Source organism: Eleutherodactylus coqui, chromosome 1 (genome assembly GCF_035609145.1).
Source record: "Eleutherodactylus coqui strain aEleCoq1 chromosome 1, aEleCoq1.hap1, whole genome shotgun sequence".
NCBI lineage: Eukaryota > Metazoa > Chordata > Amphibia > Anura > Eleutherodactylidae > Eleutherodactylus > Eleutherodactylus coqui.
Window position 1 is genome coordinate 483,858,275 of NC_089837.1, and position 15,477 is coordinate 483,873,751.

General features: G+C 45.9%; 1 protein-coding gene across 3 annotated transcripts; it reads right to left on the reverse strand.

Moving 5' to 3' along the window:
• Positions 1 to 225: 225 nt before the first annotated feature.
• Positions 226 to 12,274, reverse strand: ATG101 (autophagy related 101). 3 transcript variants are annotated; one of them, XM_066585949.1, is made up of 4 exons: positions 12,118 to 12,243; positions 9,801 to 9,909; positions 6,465 to 6,750; positions 226 to 788 (listed from the first exon to the last, which is right to left on the reverse strand). In XM_066585949.1, the coding sequence occupies exons 3-4, from the start codon at positions 6,714 to 6,716 to the stop codon at positions 384 to 386; spliced, it is 657 nt and encodes a 218-aa protein (XP_066442046.1). In that variant the 5' UTR covers positions 6,717 to 6,750; positions 9,801 to 9,909; positions 12,118 to 12,243; the 3' UTR covers positions 226 to 383. The 3 variants fall into 3 exon arrangements, with proteins under 3 accessions (XP_066442046.1, XP_066442038.1, XP_066442032.1); XM_066585941.1 differs by having other exon boundaries at positions 9,801 to 9,912; XM_066585935.1 differs by lacking the exon at positions 9,801 to 9,909 and having other exon boundaries at positions 12,118 to 12,274.
• Between the last annotated feature and the right edge of the window lie 3,203 nt (positions 12,275 to 15,477).

The window sequence follows — 15,477 nt, forward strand, 5'->3', positions numbered from 1 at the left end:
TTGGGTAGCTATCTAGGCTCAACATCCCTCCAGATGACTTCCATCTACTGCAATGAACGCTACATTGAGTTGTTGCACTAAAATCAAGCTAGAGGAAGTCCTTCATGATATTCGTACCTATCCCATGACTTTTGGCGTGTTAATGTATGTTAGACAAGGTTCATAAAATTCAGATTTATCTGTAGCTAACGATAGCAAGTGTCAAATACATACTGGCATACAAGATTCTGTACAGGATTGGGTTTATTATTTTAAGAATTACAGAGCTTTACAATTAAATGGCTATATACATAGGACAATAACAGTTTAGGACGCTTTTGTAATTGATGGGCATAAAATGATTGCAGTTCATACTGTAAATATAGCAGCCGTTGTATTGGCTGCTACAGAGCCAAAGTGTCTTTAATGAGTCTCCGCATCGTAGTGGTGACAGATGTCCCCAGAGAGTCAGTGATCTGATAAGAGATTTTGTACAGATAGGGCTGCACATCCTTCAGGCTCGTATCAAACACATTGTCCACCTCCGATTGGGTTGGCATTTTGGGCAGATACTCATGTCTGTTCATCACTTCCACAATGTTTATAATCTTCTCTCCAAGTTTCTCTCCGACTTTCTCCCTGCAGATCTGTCTTTCCTGTTCAGTAGCCAGCGACACAATGTTTACTTTGATGGTCCAAACTTCCCATGGGATGCACTCGTCCGAGAATGGCCAGCGGGACTTTTTCTTCTGATAGAACTCCAGAGACACCTGACCGATGCCGTCACTTCCGGAATTTCTCAATGCATCCTGGGGGAAGAAAAAATATCTACGTCAATTTTGTCAAGCGTTTACATCAAAAATATCATAATGTGTCATGTACCGCAGTATATGTTTATCTTATATAAGTAAGGGGAAATACATGTTCTACTCGCACAATAGAATGGTTCTTGGATTTTTGGTAGAAGCCACTTTTATGGAGTGGTGGTACAGACGATAGTGACTATCATGAAAATTAGCATTTTTCATTCTGTTTAGTCATTTTCATTGCACGTAAGAAAAAAATATTAAGTTTTTGTTCATTTTTACATATCTTCATTAGGCTGCATTCAGATGCTTGTAATACAGTTCTGCATGTAAGAAGAGTGGCAAGAATTAGAGGCTATCCCATCGGAGCAAATCGAGGAATCCTTTCCTAAATTTTTTTCTTGGGAAAGCTCTAATCTGTTTGATCCCGATGGATCCAATCCTGCTCTTATGATTAAATGAGTCTTCCAGGGAAATACTATTGATGAGCTACCCTTAGGATATATCATCAATAGTTGATTGGCTCAAGTCCGCCGCTCGGGACCCTAGCTCATCGGTCGCCTGCTGTCAGCGCCACAACACACAGGGAAACGGTGCTCCTCCAACCCCCTATTTATGGGAGTGGCAGCGGGGAGGTGAGCACTGTTGTTTGTTTTTTTTCCCCCCAATATGCCTTCTCCTCCGGGTCCTCTGCTGTGCCTGACAGCTAAGGACCCGACCTGCTTCCGCTTGATTGCAGAACAGAGGCTTTAATCCCACGCCATACATCTGCTATCGGCGGGGATTAAAGTCCAGGACCAAGTGCTGTATGTTTGCCGCACTTGGTCCTTAACTGGTTAAAAGGAGGAATGCCTTGCTTGATACAGGGTAATTTGTGCTGATTATCCATTTACTATTATCTACCACAGCAGGCGGATGGGCAGCGTTAGAGAAGGGGAATTTATGAATTCCAAGTCACACATTGCTGTGCGTTGCTTCTGCTGCTGTTTTTTTTTACATCCATGAAGAATTTGAACCTTTTCTGCCCCGTTGACTGAATAGTTACATAACCACAATTGTGCGGAAAGTCTTCTGCTGTGACCGAAACTGCATGACTTGTGAAGATCAAACCTCCGTACTACCTACTACACCGCCTCAAACCTGTACGTGTGCTGATCTCAGTGGGCGCTACTGGCACTGCATCATGTGATTTGTCTCATGTCATTAACTACGTCCAACCTTGTGACTAAATCAGACTAGCAGAGCTCCAGCCGGGCACAGCGTTAACATTGGCAACATTCCTAGGACTGCCTGTGGCCAGATACGCTGACCTGAATCTTGTAATTCTCCGGATTTAGCTGTAAATTGTAAAGTCAGGGCCACCGAGCTCCTCTCTCGGATGTGATCTTTTCAGGATGCAGATGTTTGTAGAGCTGTTCCACTATTAACCCATTAAGCACCAAGCACCAGAAATATATGGTGCATAGTCATGGGCTTCACTCCTGCCAACATAGCATCAGTAGAAACATCGCTAATGTAGGCCCAATGCCCACAGATGGACTCTTGCTGTGGAATTCGCAGCCAGACGGCCGCCGTGAATTCCACAGCAATGTTTGTCCATAGCATGCTATGTTGAAAGATTCTTCCATGCCCACGAGTGGAAATCAACTGCGATGTTCTATTCGGTGCGAGAAATCGTACAGACGGCTTCCATTACAGTCAATGGAAGCCGTCCGATCCGCGGTGATTCCAAAATGTCAAGGCCGAGACCGAGACACTCGTGGCGGATCTAGACAGGTTAGGTGAGTATGTATCTCTGGCTGGGCACCAGGTCCGATTTCGCTGCAAGATTTTGTAGTCAGAATCCGACCCGACCGTGGGCATTCGGCCGTAAACGGAATCCATTGGAAAGCATGGGTTTCACAAACGCATTTTACAGCGCTGTTGCATTGCCAGAGAAATCGCACGATTTTGTAGCCCGTGTGAAAGCGGCCTAAAGCTCCTGCAATGTAGAAGATCTAGCCCCTTCTGTCTTCTCTTTTACAGGCTACGTAGCGCTCAGTGAACGCTACGTAGAGAATATAGGAAGTAGCATTACCGTTTCTCCATGAGACTCGGCAATAGCACGTCAAAGGAGACCCAAGCCCAGTCCTGTCAGTGACTACTGCACTATAGGGGGTGATTTTTCCTGTAATTAGGACTCTTATGGATACTCCAGTTATGGTAAAAAGCTGTTAAAGTAAAAAAAACAAACAAACAACAGTGTGACTGTTCTCCAGAGGTCTTATATGGCGTCATCGATAGTTTCCAAAAGGAAGTTAAAAAACTCCTGGTTCCTGTAGTACTATGGGTTACCGGGCGCACACTTACACAGGTGTGGGATGATTGAGCTGGCTAGGTGTGTGGATTGATCCCTCCAGTTAGCCAATTACCACCGGTCAGTAAGTTTAGCCCCTTTTCCTAAAAGGTGCTGGACATTTATCCATCATCTCATTCCCTCTCAGAACTTTGATGGGTTGTGTAATGTATGCTGCTTGCTGGAGTAGTTTCCCCTACTTTCCCTGAAGATGGTCTGGACACCTGATCTCCTGTCTACATGTTCTGTGGATCCCTTCTCCATTCCCTTTTATCAGGTGCGGCCTCCAGACATCAGATGTCCTCTAATTTGTCAGGTGGGTGATATCTGAAACAAGGTCCTGTTCAGTGTGTATCATGTTGTATTTCCCTTGTCTGGCGCTCCTACTTATTAACATCTAGGGCAAGACAGTTGGCCCCTAGGTTCCATCATGGAGCCATCCCTATTAGGATGATTGTCCGGCTTGTAGGCAGGGTTTCTCTATCCTTTGTTGCAGCTGCCTTGTTAGTGTAGGGACTCAAAAAACAACAAGGACCCTTGACGTGGGCTTGTGAGCTTTTGTGTGCTGGCCAAAACACAAACCAATGCCTCATTCTAATTTATGGATATTTGCATCTGTCTGGTTGTTTAGTACATTGGTAAGAATACGGTCGTCCAGTGTGTTGTTTAGTCTGATGTCCTTGTTTTCCCTGTAGGTGTTTGTATGCACATCTGGTTTGTTTGTTGTTGGTGTCCAGTCATGTATGCACATCTCAACTCCCCTTTCTTCTCCCCAGTCATAAAATTGGATTGCTTTTGTGTAGGTCATTGTTCCTATGGCCTGTACGAATGTAGCATGCATGTACACATGTAATTATTAGGAAATTATAGTACCTGCTACATACATTGTTCGTCCCATATAACAGGGATCAGAAGCAGCACAGCAGTGGAGATGAAGGATCTGTGATTACATCACAGTCATACTGATCACATGATGGTAATGCTCATCCCAAGTGAAATGATTTACCTGCTCCGCCGCTGATCAAACGACGGTAATGTCATTATAGGTCCTGCATGCTTGTGCAGATTACGGGCGGACTACAAACCCCCTATGGCCTTAGTTGCTATGGAATACTAACGAACATCTAGCCGGACAGCAGCAGTGAGCATACAGGACCTATGATAATGTCAAGGTCATGTGATCAGGGGCGAAGCATGAACTCCCCCACTGGGGATAAAGGACCTTTGATGACGTCACCATCATGTGATCAGGGGCAGAGCACGCAAGTCACTCACAAACCCACTCACTCACGAACAGGTCGTCACTAGTAGTTTGATACATTATATAAATTTTAAAAATGATCCAGCGCTTATGCGAATATAATTAGTCGCCATTTCGGCTCTGTAATCCAAGACTATACAAATTATATATGAAAGCATCCAAAACTAAATGGAAAACCTATTCCTGTACTTCATTTTTAAAACTAGTACATTTAGGCTGCCTGTTCACAGGCAGCGGGTGAGGGGGGGGGGGGGGGGGAGAACTGACAGATCTCCACGGCGAGCCTATCTAATAAATAGGCTCATCATGGAAAATTGCAGCATGCTGCGATTTGAATCCCGCAAGCAGAGAATCTCTATGATTCTCCACTCATGGACGTTGGGCTGCGCTTTCTATAGTTCTCCTATGGAAAGGGTTTAGGGCTCAGTCACACGGGCGCCGATCCACTCGTGTTTCTGCACGATAAGACGGCCACACCGCGTGCTTATGACTCTCTGCATGACTGGCTCCATTGCCGGCTGGAGCGGAGAGTCATCCGCACCTGCAGTGCAGCGGTCCTATCATGCAGAAACACGGGCGGATCGGCGCCATGTGATTACACCCTTACTGCGTTACCCGCGGCCAGATTATTGCCGCGGATAACGCAATGACAACTCACTCGTTGACAGGCAGCCTAATGCTAAAATAAATGCTAAAATAAACTATAAGTTGAAGAGTTTTAGTACACATTCCCCTTAAAAAAAAAAAAAAATTCAGTGAAAGAAAGTATTAAAAAATAGGCCTATATGTAATGGGGAAAAAAATGCCGCAAAAATGACAGCCCAAGGAAAAAAAAATAGAGACATAAAACCACCACGTAGAATTCATTAAAGTGGTCCTTTAGGGAGTTAATAACCGCAGTAGACTGAAATGATATAAGCGGCATGAAGTCCTTATGTAACTCATTACAAGGAGTTGAAGCAAATACAGGATGGTTGTTCTCCAAGATCTGAAGTGGAGAACCCTTTCACAACTAATGTTACTTGCCATAGATTTCAATGTAAAGCAAGTTAGAGGATCTTCACATCTTTTATCCCCAAGAGCCGGCACCTGTGCACTCTTTAGACGGAGCTCACAAAGACCTGAATACACCTGCAGTGCAAGATTATAACCTGCATGGTGTTTGGAGAACATATTTGCTTTTACAGAACTTCCATTAAAAAGTTGGCGAGTTATAGGCCACGCCCCCAAAGTCGTGCTGTGCCGCTGACGCACCCATGTATCCTGTAGGAAGATGAAACCTGGGACTTCCTATTAGACAGTTGTGCTAAATTAAACTTTTTGAGTTTGTTTCCACTGATATCAAATCTATGTATGCGACTTTCATTAAATGTGAGTTATGAGGGTTTCCGATCAGGAAGATCCTTTGTAATAACCTTGTATAACATGTAAATGTATTCATGGGTACAAATGATATAAAGCTTTTAGACCATAAAAAAACGATCCAGAAATATTACTGTCGTGTTTCCCTGAAAATAAGACCCTGTCTTGTATTCATTCTTGCCCCAAAAGATGCACTAGTGCTTATTTTTGGGAGAGGTCTTATACTTACCTAGCAGGCTTGGTCCAGGTCCTTCTCGCTGCTCTTCACAGATCCAACGCGCTTCTTGCAGTCCTCGGATGCTCATAATAACCAATGTGATGGCTGTGATTGGTTAATCCAACGTTGCATTGATTGGTTCTTTGATTGCTGCTCAGCCAATCACAGCCATCACATCCAGGAGGTGAGATTTATGGATCTTGTAACCAGGAAGTGATGTTGTATGAGCAGCTGAGGACTTCCGGAACCAGGTCCAATTGCGATGAACTTCTAGAGAGCAGCTGGAGGGACCTGGACCGAGCCTGCTAGGTAATGTTTTTTTTTTTTTTTAATGTAGTGTAACTAGGGCTTATTTTCGGGATAATGCATGTATTTCAAGCATGCCTGAAAATTAGACTAGGGCTTATTTTAGGGTAGGTCTTATTTTCAGGAAAGCGGGGTAATAGCCTTTTCACATTTCTACACTGTGCATCATATCATACATAGAAAGTTTGCTTTGCTTACCTTAAACTCATTAACAGCTTTGCGCAGCGCTCTGTCCAACTCTTCTGAAGAAACCCTGACGTAGGTGAACTCTATGAAGTCACAGTCAATGTCTTGCGTCCCCACAGTGCCGATGGAATAGGTCCCTTCCTTCTTGTAGTGGAACTTGCCTGTGCTCCGGTGAAGAAGTATAGTATGAAGGACGGCCAGCATCGCTTCCTCTACCTGCCGGCCCTCTACCGACACCTCCAACACCTCGGAACGGCAATTCATTGTCACTTAATGTTGTACAAGTGCCCACGTCTCCCTGTAAATAAACATGGAGGATAATTTAGCATCAAGAAGCCAGGCAGGGGAGGATTCGGCGCCATCAACGCCCCGTTATAGATGACACAAGCCCATAGAGGAGAGTGCGGTGGATGTCACCAACTCTGCACATTATGTGATGTGCCAGGAATGTTACGAACGGGTGCATCTGGGGCAATTATTAGTAATTATAAAAGTTAATTGAGGCAGGACAGGGAATTCGCTAGGCCCAAAAAAAAAAAAACTCTGACAACCCCTTTAATATTTTGCGTTTCTGAAAATCCAGCCTGTGTCCACCGTGGCAGACACCTTCATTACCTATCCTTTGTAGGAACTTCTCCATTTGTGTGAGACTGCAGGACGATCCAGGGGGTCCTATATGTGCATGACGTGTAAAACCGCCAGGTCCTATGTCACTATAGTGCATTAACGAGAGGCGTCTGAAGAACTTTATTAGAAATCCCCATTATATGGTGCGCTCTTTAGAATAGTTTCTGAAGAAGGGTTTACGTCCCCGAAACGTGTTATATTGACTATTCTAATCGTTTAATGAAGAAGAATTGGGTTGCTCATTGGAACATTGTTTTTATGGGAGTTGCACTTTCTATGTCCACATTTTTTAAATTTTCTTTCACATTTTAGAAGACGCAGGCGATCTTCAGGGATGAGCGAGACAGATGGCAGCAGCATCCAGAACCCACATGACAGCGGCTGCAGTCAGAAGTGTTTTCAACACATAAACTGGTGATGCTCTCGTTCCAAGAACTGCGTGTCATCATCAGTTTTCTTCACTTGCATAGTATGACACCATCGACATTTGTCACTTGAGTGAGACATGTGGTTACAGTATCACAGACGTGAAAACGCGTGCGTTTATGGGTGTGACAGTTCTAAGAAGGCCGAAAGTTGTGTGAGAATAAACCACAAGGAGCCTCGGCCGCACACTAGCCACCCAATAACATTATTGAGCGAGTGATTACGGAGGACCACCGAATCACTGTGGAAGAGATTGATGCAAAGTCAGCATTTCCGTAGGATCTGTGCACACCATCCTGAGAGAAGACCTGACAATGCGGAAAGTTTCCTTCAGGTGGGTGCCACGAATCCATCAAGATAACGCGCTGCACATCATGACAACGACTTTGAGGTGTTCCCTCGTGCTCCCTACTCGCCTGAACTGGCACCTACTGATTCTTGGCTTTTTCCAATGATGGCCGCTCTCCGTGGTCACACATTTTCTAGTCATGCCGCTCCTGCAGCAGCCATGCAATTGGGGCATCAACGTTGTATAGATTGTGTAAGTCAAGAGGTGTTATGACTGGTAGGGGCCAGATGACCAGAGGGGGGGTCCCTGCAATCAGCCCACTCCCGTATCCCTACCTACTTCCCCCCCTGGGCGACAACTAGGCAGCGGTCCCTGCTCTGACCTAGTGACAGGGACCCCAAGGGTGAGGGACAGGAGACGGATGGTCAAACAAGCCGGGTCAAAACCTACCGAGAGCAAAAAAACAGAGGGTAACACAGAGAGTAGTCAGGGAAAACCAAATCAAACCGGGGAGGCATGTGCGCAGTACAAAAGGAGCAAGACAGGAGTGGAGTCAAAGGCACAAACAAGAACAGACAATGCGGGTGCTAGCAGAACTAAGTCCAACCAAACACTGGCAACCTCTGCTAGCACTCAGCAGCCTTATATGTGAAAGTCCCGCCAAGACAGGGTGGGGAAAGGTGACACGTCTATAGGGGAGATAATAAGACCGACTCTCCACGGGGCCATGCGGCTGGCTGGAGGAAGTGCGTCCTGGAGCACGGCGGGGTACGCGCCACGGGTGGGAGTGAGCAACCACCAACACGGTGGAACCTCGACCGGAGCCGCCCGCACTGACACCCGCGGCACCAAGAGTAGCAGAGCGCGGTCGCCAGCGCCCCCTGCGGTAACCATATAACTAACACAGGATTATGCTGAGAATTTACTAAAAGCTCTGACATAACAAACCTTTTATGGGTTTTAGATTTTTAGCTACAGAACAGGAAATCATACAATTTGTCTAATATCTAATATTTTTAATTCTGCACACATCCCTTTTTTTTTTTCTACCTGCGCAGTAGAATGGACTGAATGGCATCAATGGACTAAATATGGCAGTAGTTATGTGACCCACCCAACATGTCATGTGACCCCTGGTAACAAACACAGCATCTAATTAGTGAATAGCACAGCAGTAAGCACACAGTATCACTACCTGCAACATCGCCTCACTGGAGGAGCCGATCTCATATTCTTCTCCCGGTCTCCTCCCTCCCTTTGCAATCGCCGGAGAGGAGGAGGAGGGAGGCAGAGAGCCGGTGAGGGGGAGGAAACCGCTTAGATGGAAGTGTATATCTGCCGGCCGTTAAAACGCCGGCGCTATATACGCTCGTGTAAATAAGCCCTAAGGCTGCCTTCACACTTGCAAAAAAATTGCGCAATTTTTATGTGATGCGAGGGTGTGTGAAAACACAGAATTATGAATCCTGTGCTTTTCAATCACTTCATTCACATCTGCGATGTTTTCTATAATCTCATATTGCAAGATTTAGAACCCGCCGCCTGCGCTGCGTTTTGCACTCTTTTAATCGCCCATGTTTCCCTATGGAGCCTCCGATTTATCGCAACGCACGAACTTGTGATTTTCGTGCGTTGCGTTTTTTAATGTTAAAAGCTCCTATTGTGGTCTATTATGTTAGAAAAAGCACCACTGACTCTCAGACATCTCATGAACAAAATGGTGATATTGCGGCGATCTCCTCGTGGCGATATTGCGCACGCCAGTGTGAAGGAGCCCTGATAGAGTAATTACCCCACCACACTATTTTCACATGCAAGTGCTGTCTGATTGCGCCGACCGAAGTCGCATGTGAAAAGCGCCCATTGTTTTCAGTGGGTCGATGTACGTTATTCCGTGTAAGATCCACGCACGGCGATGTGAATCGCACGATTTTAAAACCGAAACTTATTACAGATGCATTAAAATCGCAGCGCGGTTTAGGCCAGATTTTCTATATTGCACTCACCTGTGTAAACACAGCCTAACTGAATGCCAGTGGTCACATGATATGTGTGTCACCTGACTTACTGCTCCATGGACTGTACCATTCTACTCTGCAGGCAGGGGCCACCGAGCTGCTATAAGAAAGGGATGTGAACAGAATGTTAAATAGAAATATATTGGAAAATTGTAGGATTTCCTATTCTGTAACTGAATTCACTTAAAGGGAATGTGTCGGCGCTGTTTAAGCTTTGCCCGTAAGCCGCCCCTCTCTTTTCAGGCAGCGCCGCAAATTCTCGGAACGCTCTGACATCGCTGATACGCTAATCATCTGTCCCGGTTACACGCATCAGTGACATCAGCGCGTTGTGAGATTTTGCAGCGCTGCCGGAGAAGAGAGGGGCGGGGCTTATGGGCAAAGCTTGCTGAGAAGAGACCCAGCCCATGCGCTGAACCGCTTTTCCTAGCTTACGTTGTAAACATTGATTACACGGTTTTGGCTTTCTAAATAACCAGGGGCCAATAAGTGATTATTCTAGCACCGGGCTTGCTTAAGGGCTCCTTCACACCGGCGACCGCGATTTTCCCACGGGAAGATCGCGGCAAAATTGCAATTGTGTTCAGGCGTTTTTTTGAGCATCAGAGCAGCTTTCTCTTGGGAATAATATTGCATCGCCCGCGATAAGATCATGCGATTTTTGGCGCAAATGTCAATAGGATTTTGTAATCTTAAAAATGCATTGCACGAAAGTCGCCAGTTTGTGCGTTGCGATAAAAAGGAAGCTTCATAGGGTAAAATGCGCGATTAAAAAGAATTAAATAAAAACAAATATCTCAAAACGCAGAAAGATGGCGGACGGGCCGTGATTTTTAATTTTTTTTTAATTGCGACATCGCATCCGTGAAAACATTGCAAATGAAAATGAAACCATTGAAAATGCGTTTTCACTCGCATCGCGCAATTTTATCGCAAGCGTGTTGGCAACCTTAGGCCGGATTCTTACGGGCGATCAAATAGTACAATTTTCACGTAATGCGGGAGTGAGAACACAGAACTACGAAGCCAATGATTTACAATGGTTTCCTTCACGTTAGCGATGTTTTTACTTCATGAGAGGTTGCGAGAAAAAAAGAAAACGCGGCACGTGCTATCTTTCTGCAATTTTTTTTCTCCTACATTTCTCTATGGAGCCTCTTCTTTTTTTTTTTTAAATCGCACCGCAACACGCGAATTTTTGTGCGATGCGTTATTAACATTAGAAAGTCCTATTGGCTTTCGCACTCCAAAATCGCGGCAAAGTTGCGAGAAAAAGCAGCACTGGCGCTCAAAAATCAAGGGAACGAAGACACGAATTTGCGGCGGCGATATCTTGATTGCCCGTGTGACGCTACCCTTGCCGTCTTGAAAAGGGCTGACAGGTTCCCTTTACAGAATATAAACTGGACGATCCCTTTAATTTCTCAGCAGCGGTAAGTTGCATCCACCGGGTTACGTCATCTCCGCCTCACTGCACAAGCTGGGCGCGGCCATATAATTGTGGGCGTCTTCCATATCGCAGCACGTATGGACCATGGATTTAGGCCAACTTCACACGGGTGTATTTGCTTGCGCAAAATTTGTGTGCGCGATACGCAGAAAATACAGCCCATTGATCTCAATGTGTTTGTTCATATTTTCGAATTTTCTCGCGCGTTTTGGTCGTGAAAGTTAAAAAAAATCTATTTTTCTGTATATTTGCGCACCAAAGGTCCCCATAGACAGCAATGGTGATGCGCAAGAAGATGCGGGAAACACTGCGTTATTGCGCAGGAAATACACCACATCTGGAGCGGAGTTAGACCGTATGTTTACCGCGTATTTCGCGGGCTCTATACACCTGTGTGATACACGGTAGCTCGCAGGCAATCAATTACATAGTTAGCGTGTCGGAATTACGTAATCCGCAACCGCAAAATAGAACGCAGCATGTTCTATTTTGCTGCGTATATACGCATGATAGAGCCCATTGTTCCCTTATGTCCCGTATATATACCCGCCGCCCATGCGCAGTTACATTGCAGACAGGCGGTCGGTATATGTGTCACCACTAAGCGACGGTGCGATAAATATAAACAAAAAAATAAACACATTGTAGCAGATTTATGAAACTGTTGTAGTTGCCCCTAGCAACCAATCACAGCGCAGCTTACAATTTACCAGGGTGGAACACAACATAAAAGCCGCTCTCTGATTGGTTGCTAGGGGCAACTACCACAGTTTCATAGATCTGCCCCATTGTTCATAGTCACATATTAGATGCAGAAGCCACAGCGCAGTGGAGGAAGCCCACCAGGATACCCACCGTCTACACTGGAGGAGCCCGTTGTCATGGACCACGGCGGAGAATGGAGGCTCCTCGCACGGCGCTGCTTCCTGTCACTGACAGAACCAAAACAATACACGTCATAGGACTGTACCACTTCAGTGCGGACCGTACCACCCGCACGCTTCCCCAGTAGTGTGGACTCTGCCGCGCACGTCACGTGGGATGACGTCTACCGCGCGCACTTCACGTTCAGCGGTAACACAACTCTTCTGCCCTATTCAGCAAATCCAGCTACCCGATTGGTTGTTTGATGAATCAGCCAACCCAAACAACCAATCAGGTTGCTGGAATTGCTGAATACGGCAGAAGTGCTGTGGAAAATGTTAATAGGCTCCGATACAGGACCTTACGTGACGTCACTGCCATGTGACCTGGCGAAGGCGGGGCCTCTCTGCTAGTGGGGAAGTATTGGGGCGGGTGTTTCCGTGGAGAACTCAGCTGCGTGTGTGAGAGGTGTTTGCAGCTAGAGGGCGCTGTTCTCCAGCAATGGCTTGTACCTCACAGCTTCCGGACTTGAGCGCCCCCTTCAGGCCCCAGAGATGAAATACTGCAGGTGCTGGAAGAGGCAGTGAAGGTATAGAATGTGATGGTGCATTTAATAACAGCGGGGCTCATTCATATGCAAGTAAATACACCGTGTATACACGCCTGTTAGATCAGCTATACACGAGCGTAGCGTCCTTGCGGAAGGAATGATGCTGCTTTTTGCGCACGCATATGCGTATTTTACTGTTTTGCACCCATAAAGCATGTTCATTTGCGCACAGCGAACAAGAAGCACCGATTCAAAAAATGGCTGAGTTCCCGCCGTGTTTATTTTCCTGCACAGTTGCACATTTGCGCATTAATGTCTTAGGACATTTGCTAGGGAAATACTCAGAAAAGATACAACCAAGATGTGCGCACAAAATATAGAAACGTGAACGGATCCACTGAAACCCATGGGTTCTACTCCTTAGGATAGAGTCACACGAACGTATTTTTAATTTAAATGAGTTTCGTTTACATAACCGTATTTTGTGCACATATACCGTGGTTTGTGCAGAAAAATGGCACATAATGAACTAATTAACTGAATTTCCGTGCGATTCTTTTTGGGCGTTTTTTTTTGCACGCACAAATGCGCACAGTTTGTGTGCGTGAAAGGAACACTGCGTGATTGTTCCCAGCAAGAGAAACCAAGATCTTGTAGATATGATACCTTTTAATGGCTAACAAAAATACATCATGTTATAGCGAGCTTTCGGACCTCTCAGGGTCTTTCCTCGGGCATAATGGAACAGATCTAAAGACGTATTTATATAAATACATATACACATGATCACATGGGAGGGCACAGACATGGTGTGATTAATTTGCACTTGAAACAAATTCCAGAACAGGATAAAAGGGCACAGACATGATGTGATTAGTTAGCACTTAGACATAAATACCAGGGAGGGGTGAGCATAACAGTAAATACTTAATTAGTAGAGATGAGCGAACCTACTTGTTTCGAGTAATTACTCGATCGAGCACCGCGATTTTCGAGTACTTCCGTACTCGGGTGAAAAGATTCGGGGGGCGGGGGGAGGCGTGGTGGAGCAGGGGGTAGCAGCAGGGAACAGGCGGGAGCCCTCTCTCTCTCCCTCTCCCCCCCACTCCCCGCTGCAACCCCCCACTCACCCACGGCGCCCCCCGAATCTTTTCGCCCGAGTACGGAAGTACTCGAAAATCGTGGTGCTCGGGCGAAAAAGGGGCATGGCCGAGTAGATTCGCTCATCTCTATTAATTAGTCCAGTGACAAGGGTTGTAAATTGAGGTTAGTGGGTCAACAGGCCAATGTGTTATCTCTGCTCTGGGTTTCTCATATCACACAATTTCTACTGATGTAAAATCTCCCCTCCGAGATTCCTGCCGTTTCTGATAGCATCAAAGATGTTTATAAACTGATATTCCCAAATTATTCTGTGACGTTGGGACCTAAAATTGCTTTAAGTATCATAACTTTTATATCTTCCATGTTGTGTCCGTGACTAGAAGGTGCTCGGCCACAAGGAATTCTGTCTTTCTTTCTTTAACTGTATGGCAATGAGGTCTCATCCTGGCTTTCAGTTTTTGTCCTGTTTTTCCAACATAAAGACCCCCAACAGGACATTTACTGCACATGATCAGGTACACAACATTGGACGAGGAACATGTAAATGTCCCTGGGATCTTATAGTCCTGCTGTGTGTTGGGGATCCGTATCCTGTCCGCAGTCAGTACATGTGAGCAGGTCTTACAGCTCCTTACATTACAGGGATAAGTTCCTTTTTGTGTGTCAGAGGGTAATGCACTCCTGATTATAAAGCTCCTCAAATTTGGAGGTTGCCTGTAACACAGAAGCGGAGGGTCCCGGAATATGGTCCTCAGATGGTCATCCTTGTGCAGGGTATGGTGGAGTTTCTTTGCAGTTTTCCTTTGTACCTCTAGTTGCGGATTGTAGGTCACTACTAGAGGTACACAATTGTTTCTTTCCTTCTCTGTGTATAGGAGTAGTTGATTCCTTGGTATCCTGGTGGCTTTGGTGATTTCTGGGTATTCTGGTGGCTCTGGTGATTTGGTCATCAATTGAGGTAGCATGGTAGCCCTGATTTATAAATGTCCTTTTAAGATGGTATAGATGTTCCTCTCTGTCTGTTGGGTTGGAGCAGATCCGGTTGAAAGGGAGGAGACACAGATTAGATATTAGAAAAAACTTTCTGACAGTGAGGGTGATCAATGAGTGGAACAGGTTACCACGGGAGGTGGTGAGTTCTCCTTCAATGGAAGTGTTCAACCAAACATCTGTCTGGGATGATTTAGTGATCCTGCAGTAAGCAGGGGGTTGGACCTGATGACCTGGTCCCTTCGAACTCTACCCTTATAGGATTCTATGTATCTGATGGCCTGGCTGTAGACAATGGACTTTTTGATGCGTTTAGGGTGGAAGCTGTCCCATCTGAGGTATGTGGGCTGATCAATCGCTTTCTGGTATAGGGATTTCTGTATTGAGTTGTTTGACATTTTTATGGTGGTGTCTAGAGATGAGCGAACCTACTCGTTTCGAGTAATTACTCGATCGAGCACCGCGATTTTCGAGTACTTCCGTACTCGGGTGAAAAGATTCGGGGGGCGCTGGGGGGCAGGGGGAGGCGTGGCGGAGCGGGGGTAGCAGTGGGGAACAGGGGGGAGCCCTCTCTCTCTCTCGCCCCCCCACTCCCCGCTGCACCCACGGCGCCCCCCGAATCTTTTCGCCCGAGTACGGAAGTACTCGAAAATCGCGGTGCTCAGGCGAAAAAGGGGCGTGGCCGAGTAGGTTCGCTCATCTCTAGT

What these genes read in the sequence shown, in the direction of transcription:
- ATG101 (XM_066585935.1), bottom strand. Translation starts at nt 6,716, where the DNA reads ATGAATTGCCGTTCCGAGGTGTTGGAGGTGTCGGTAGAGGGCCGGCAG. An exon ending in AAGCTGTTAATGAGTTTAAG is followed by an intron (nt 789 to 6,464) that starts GTAAGCAAAGCA and finishes TTCTTCCCCCAG; the next exon opens with GATGCATTGAGAAATTCCGG.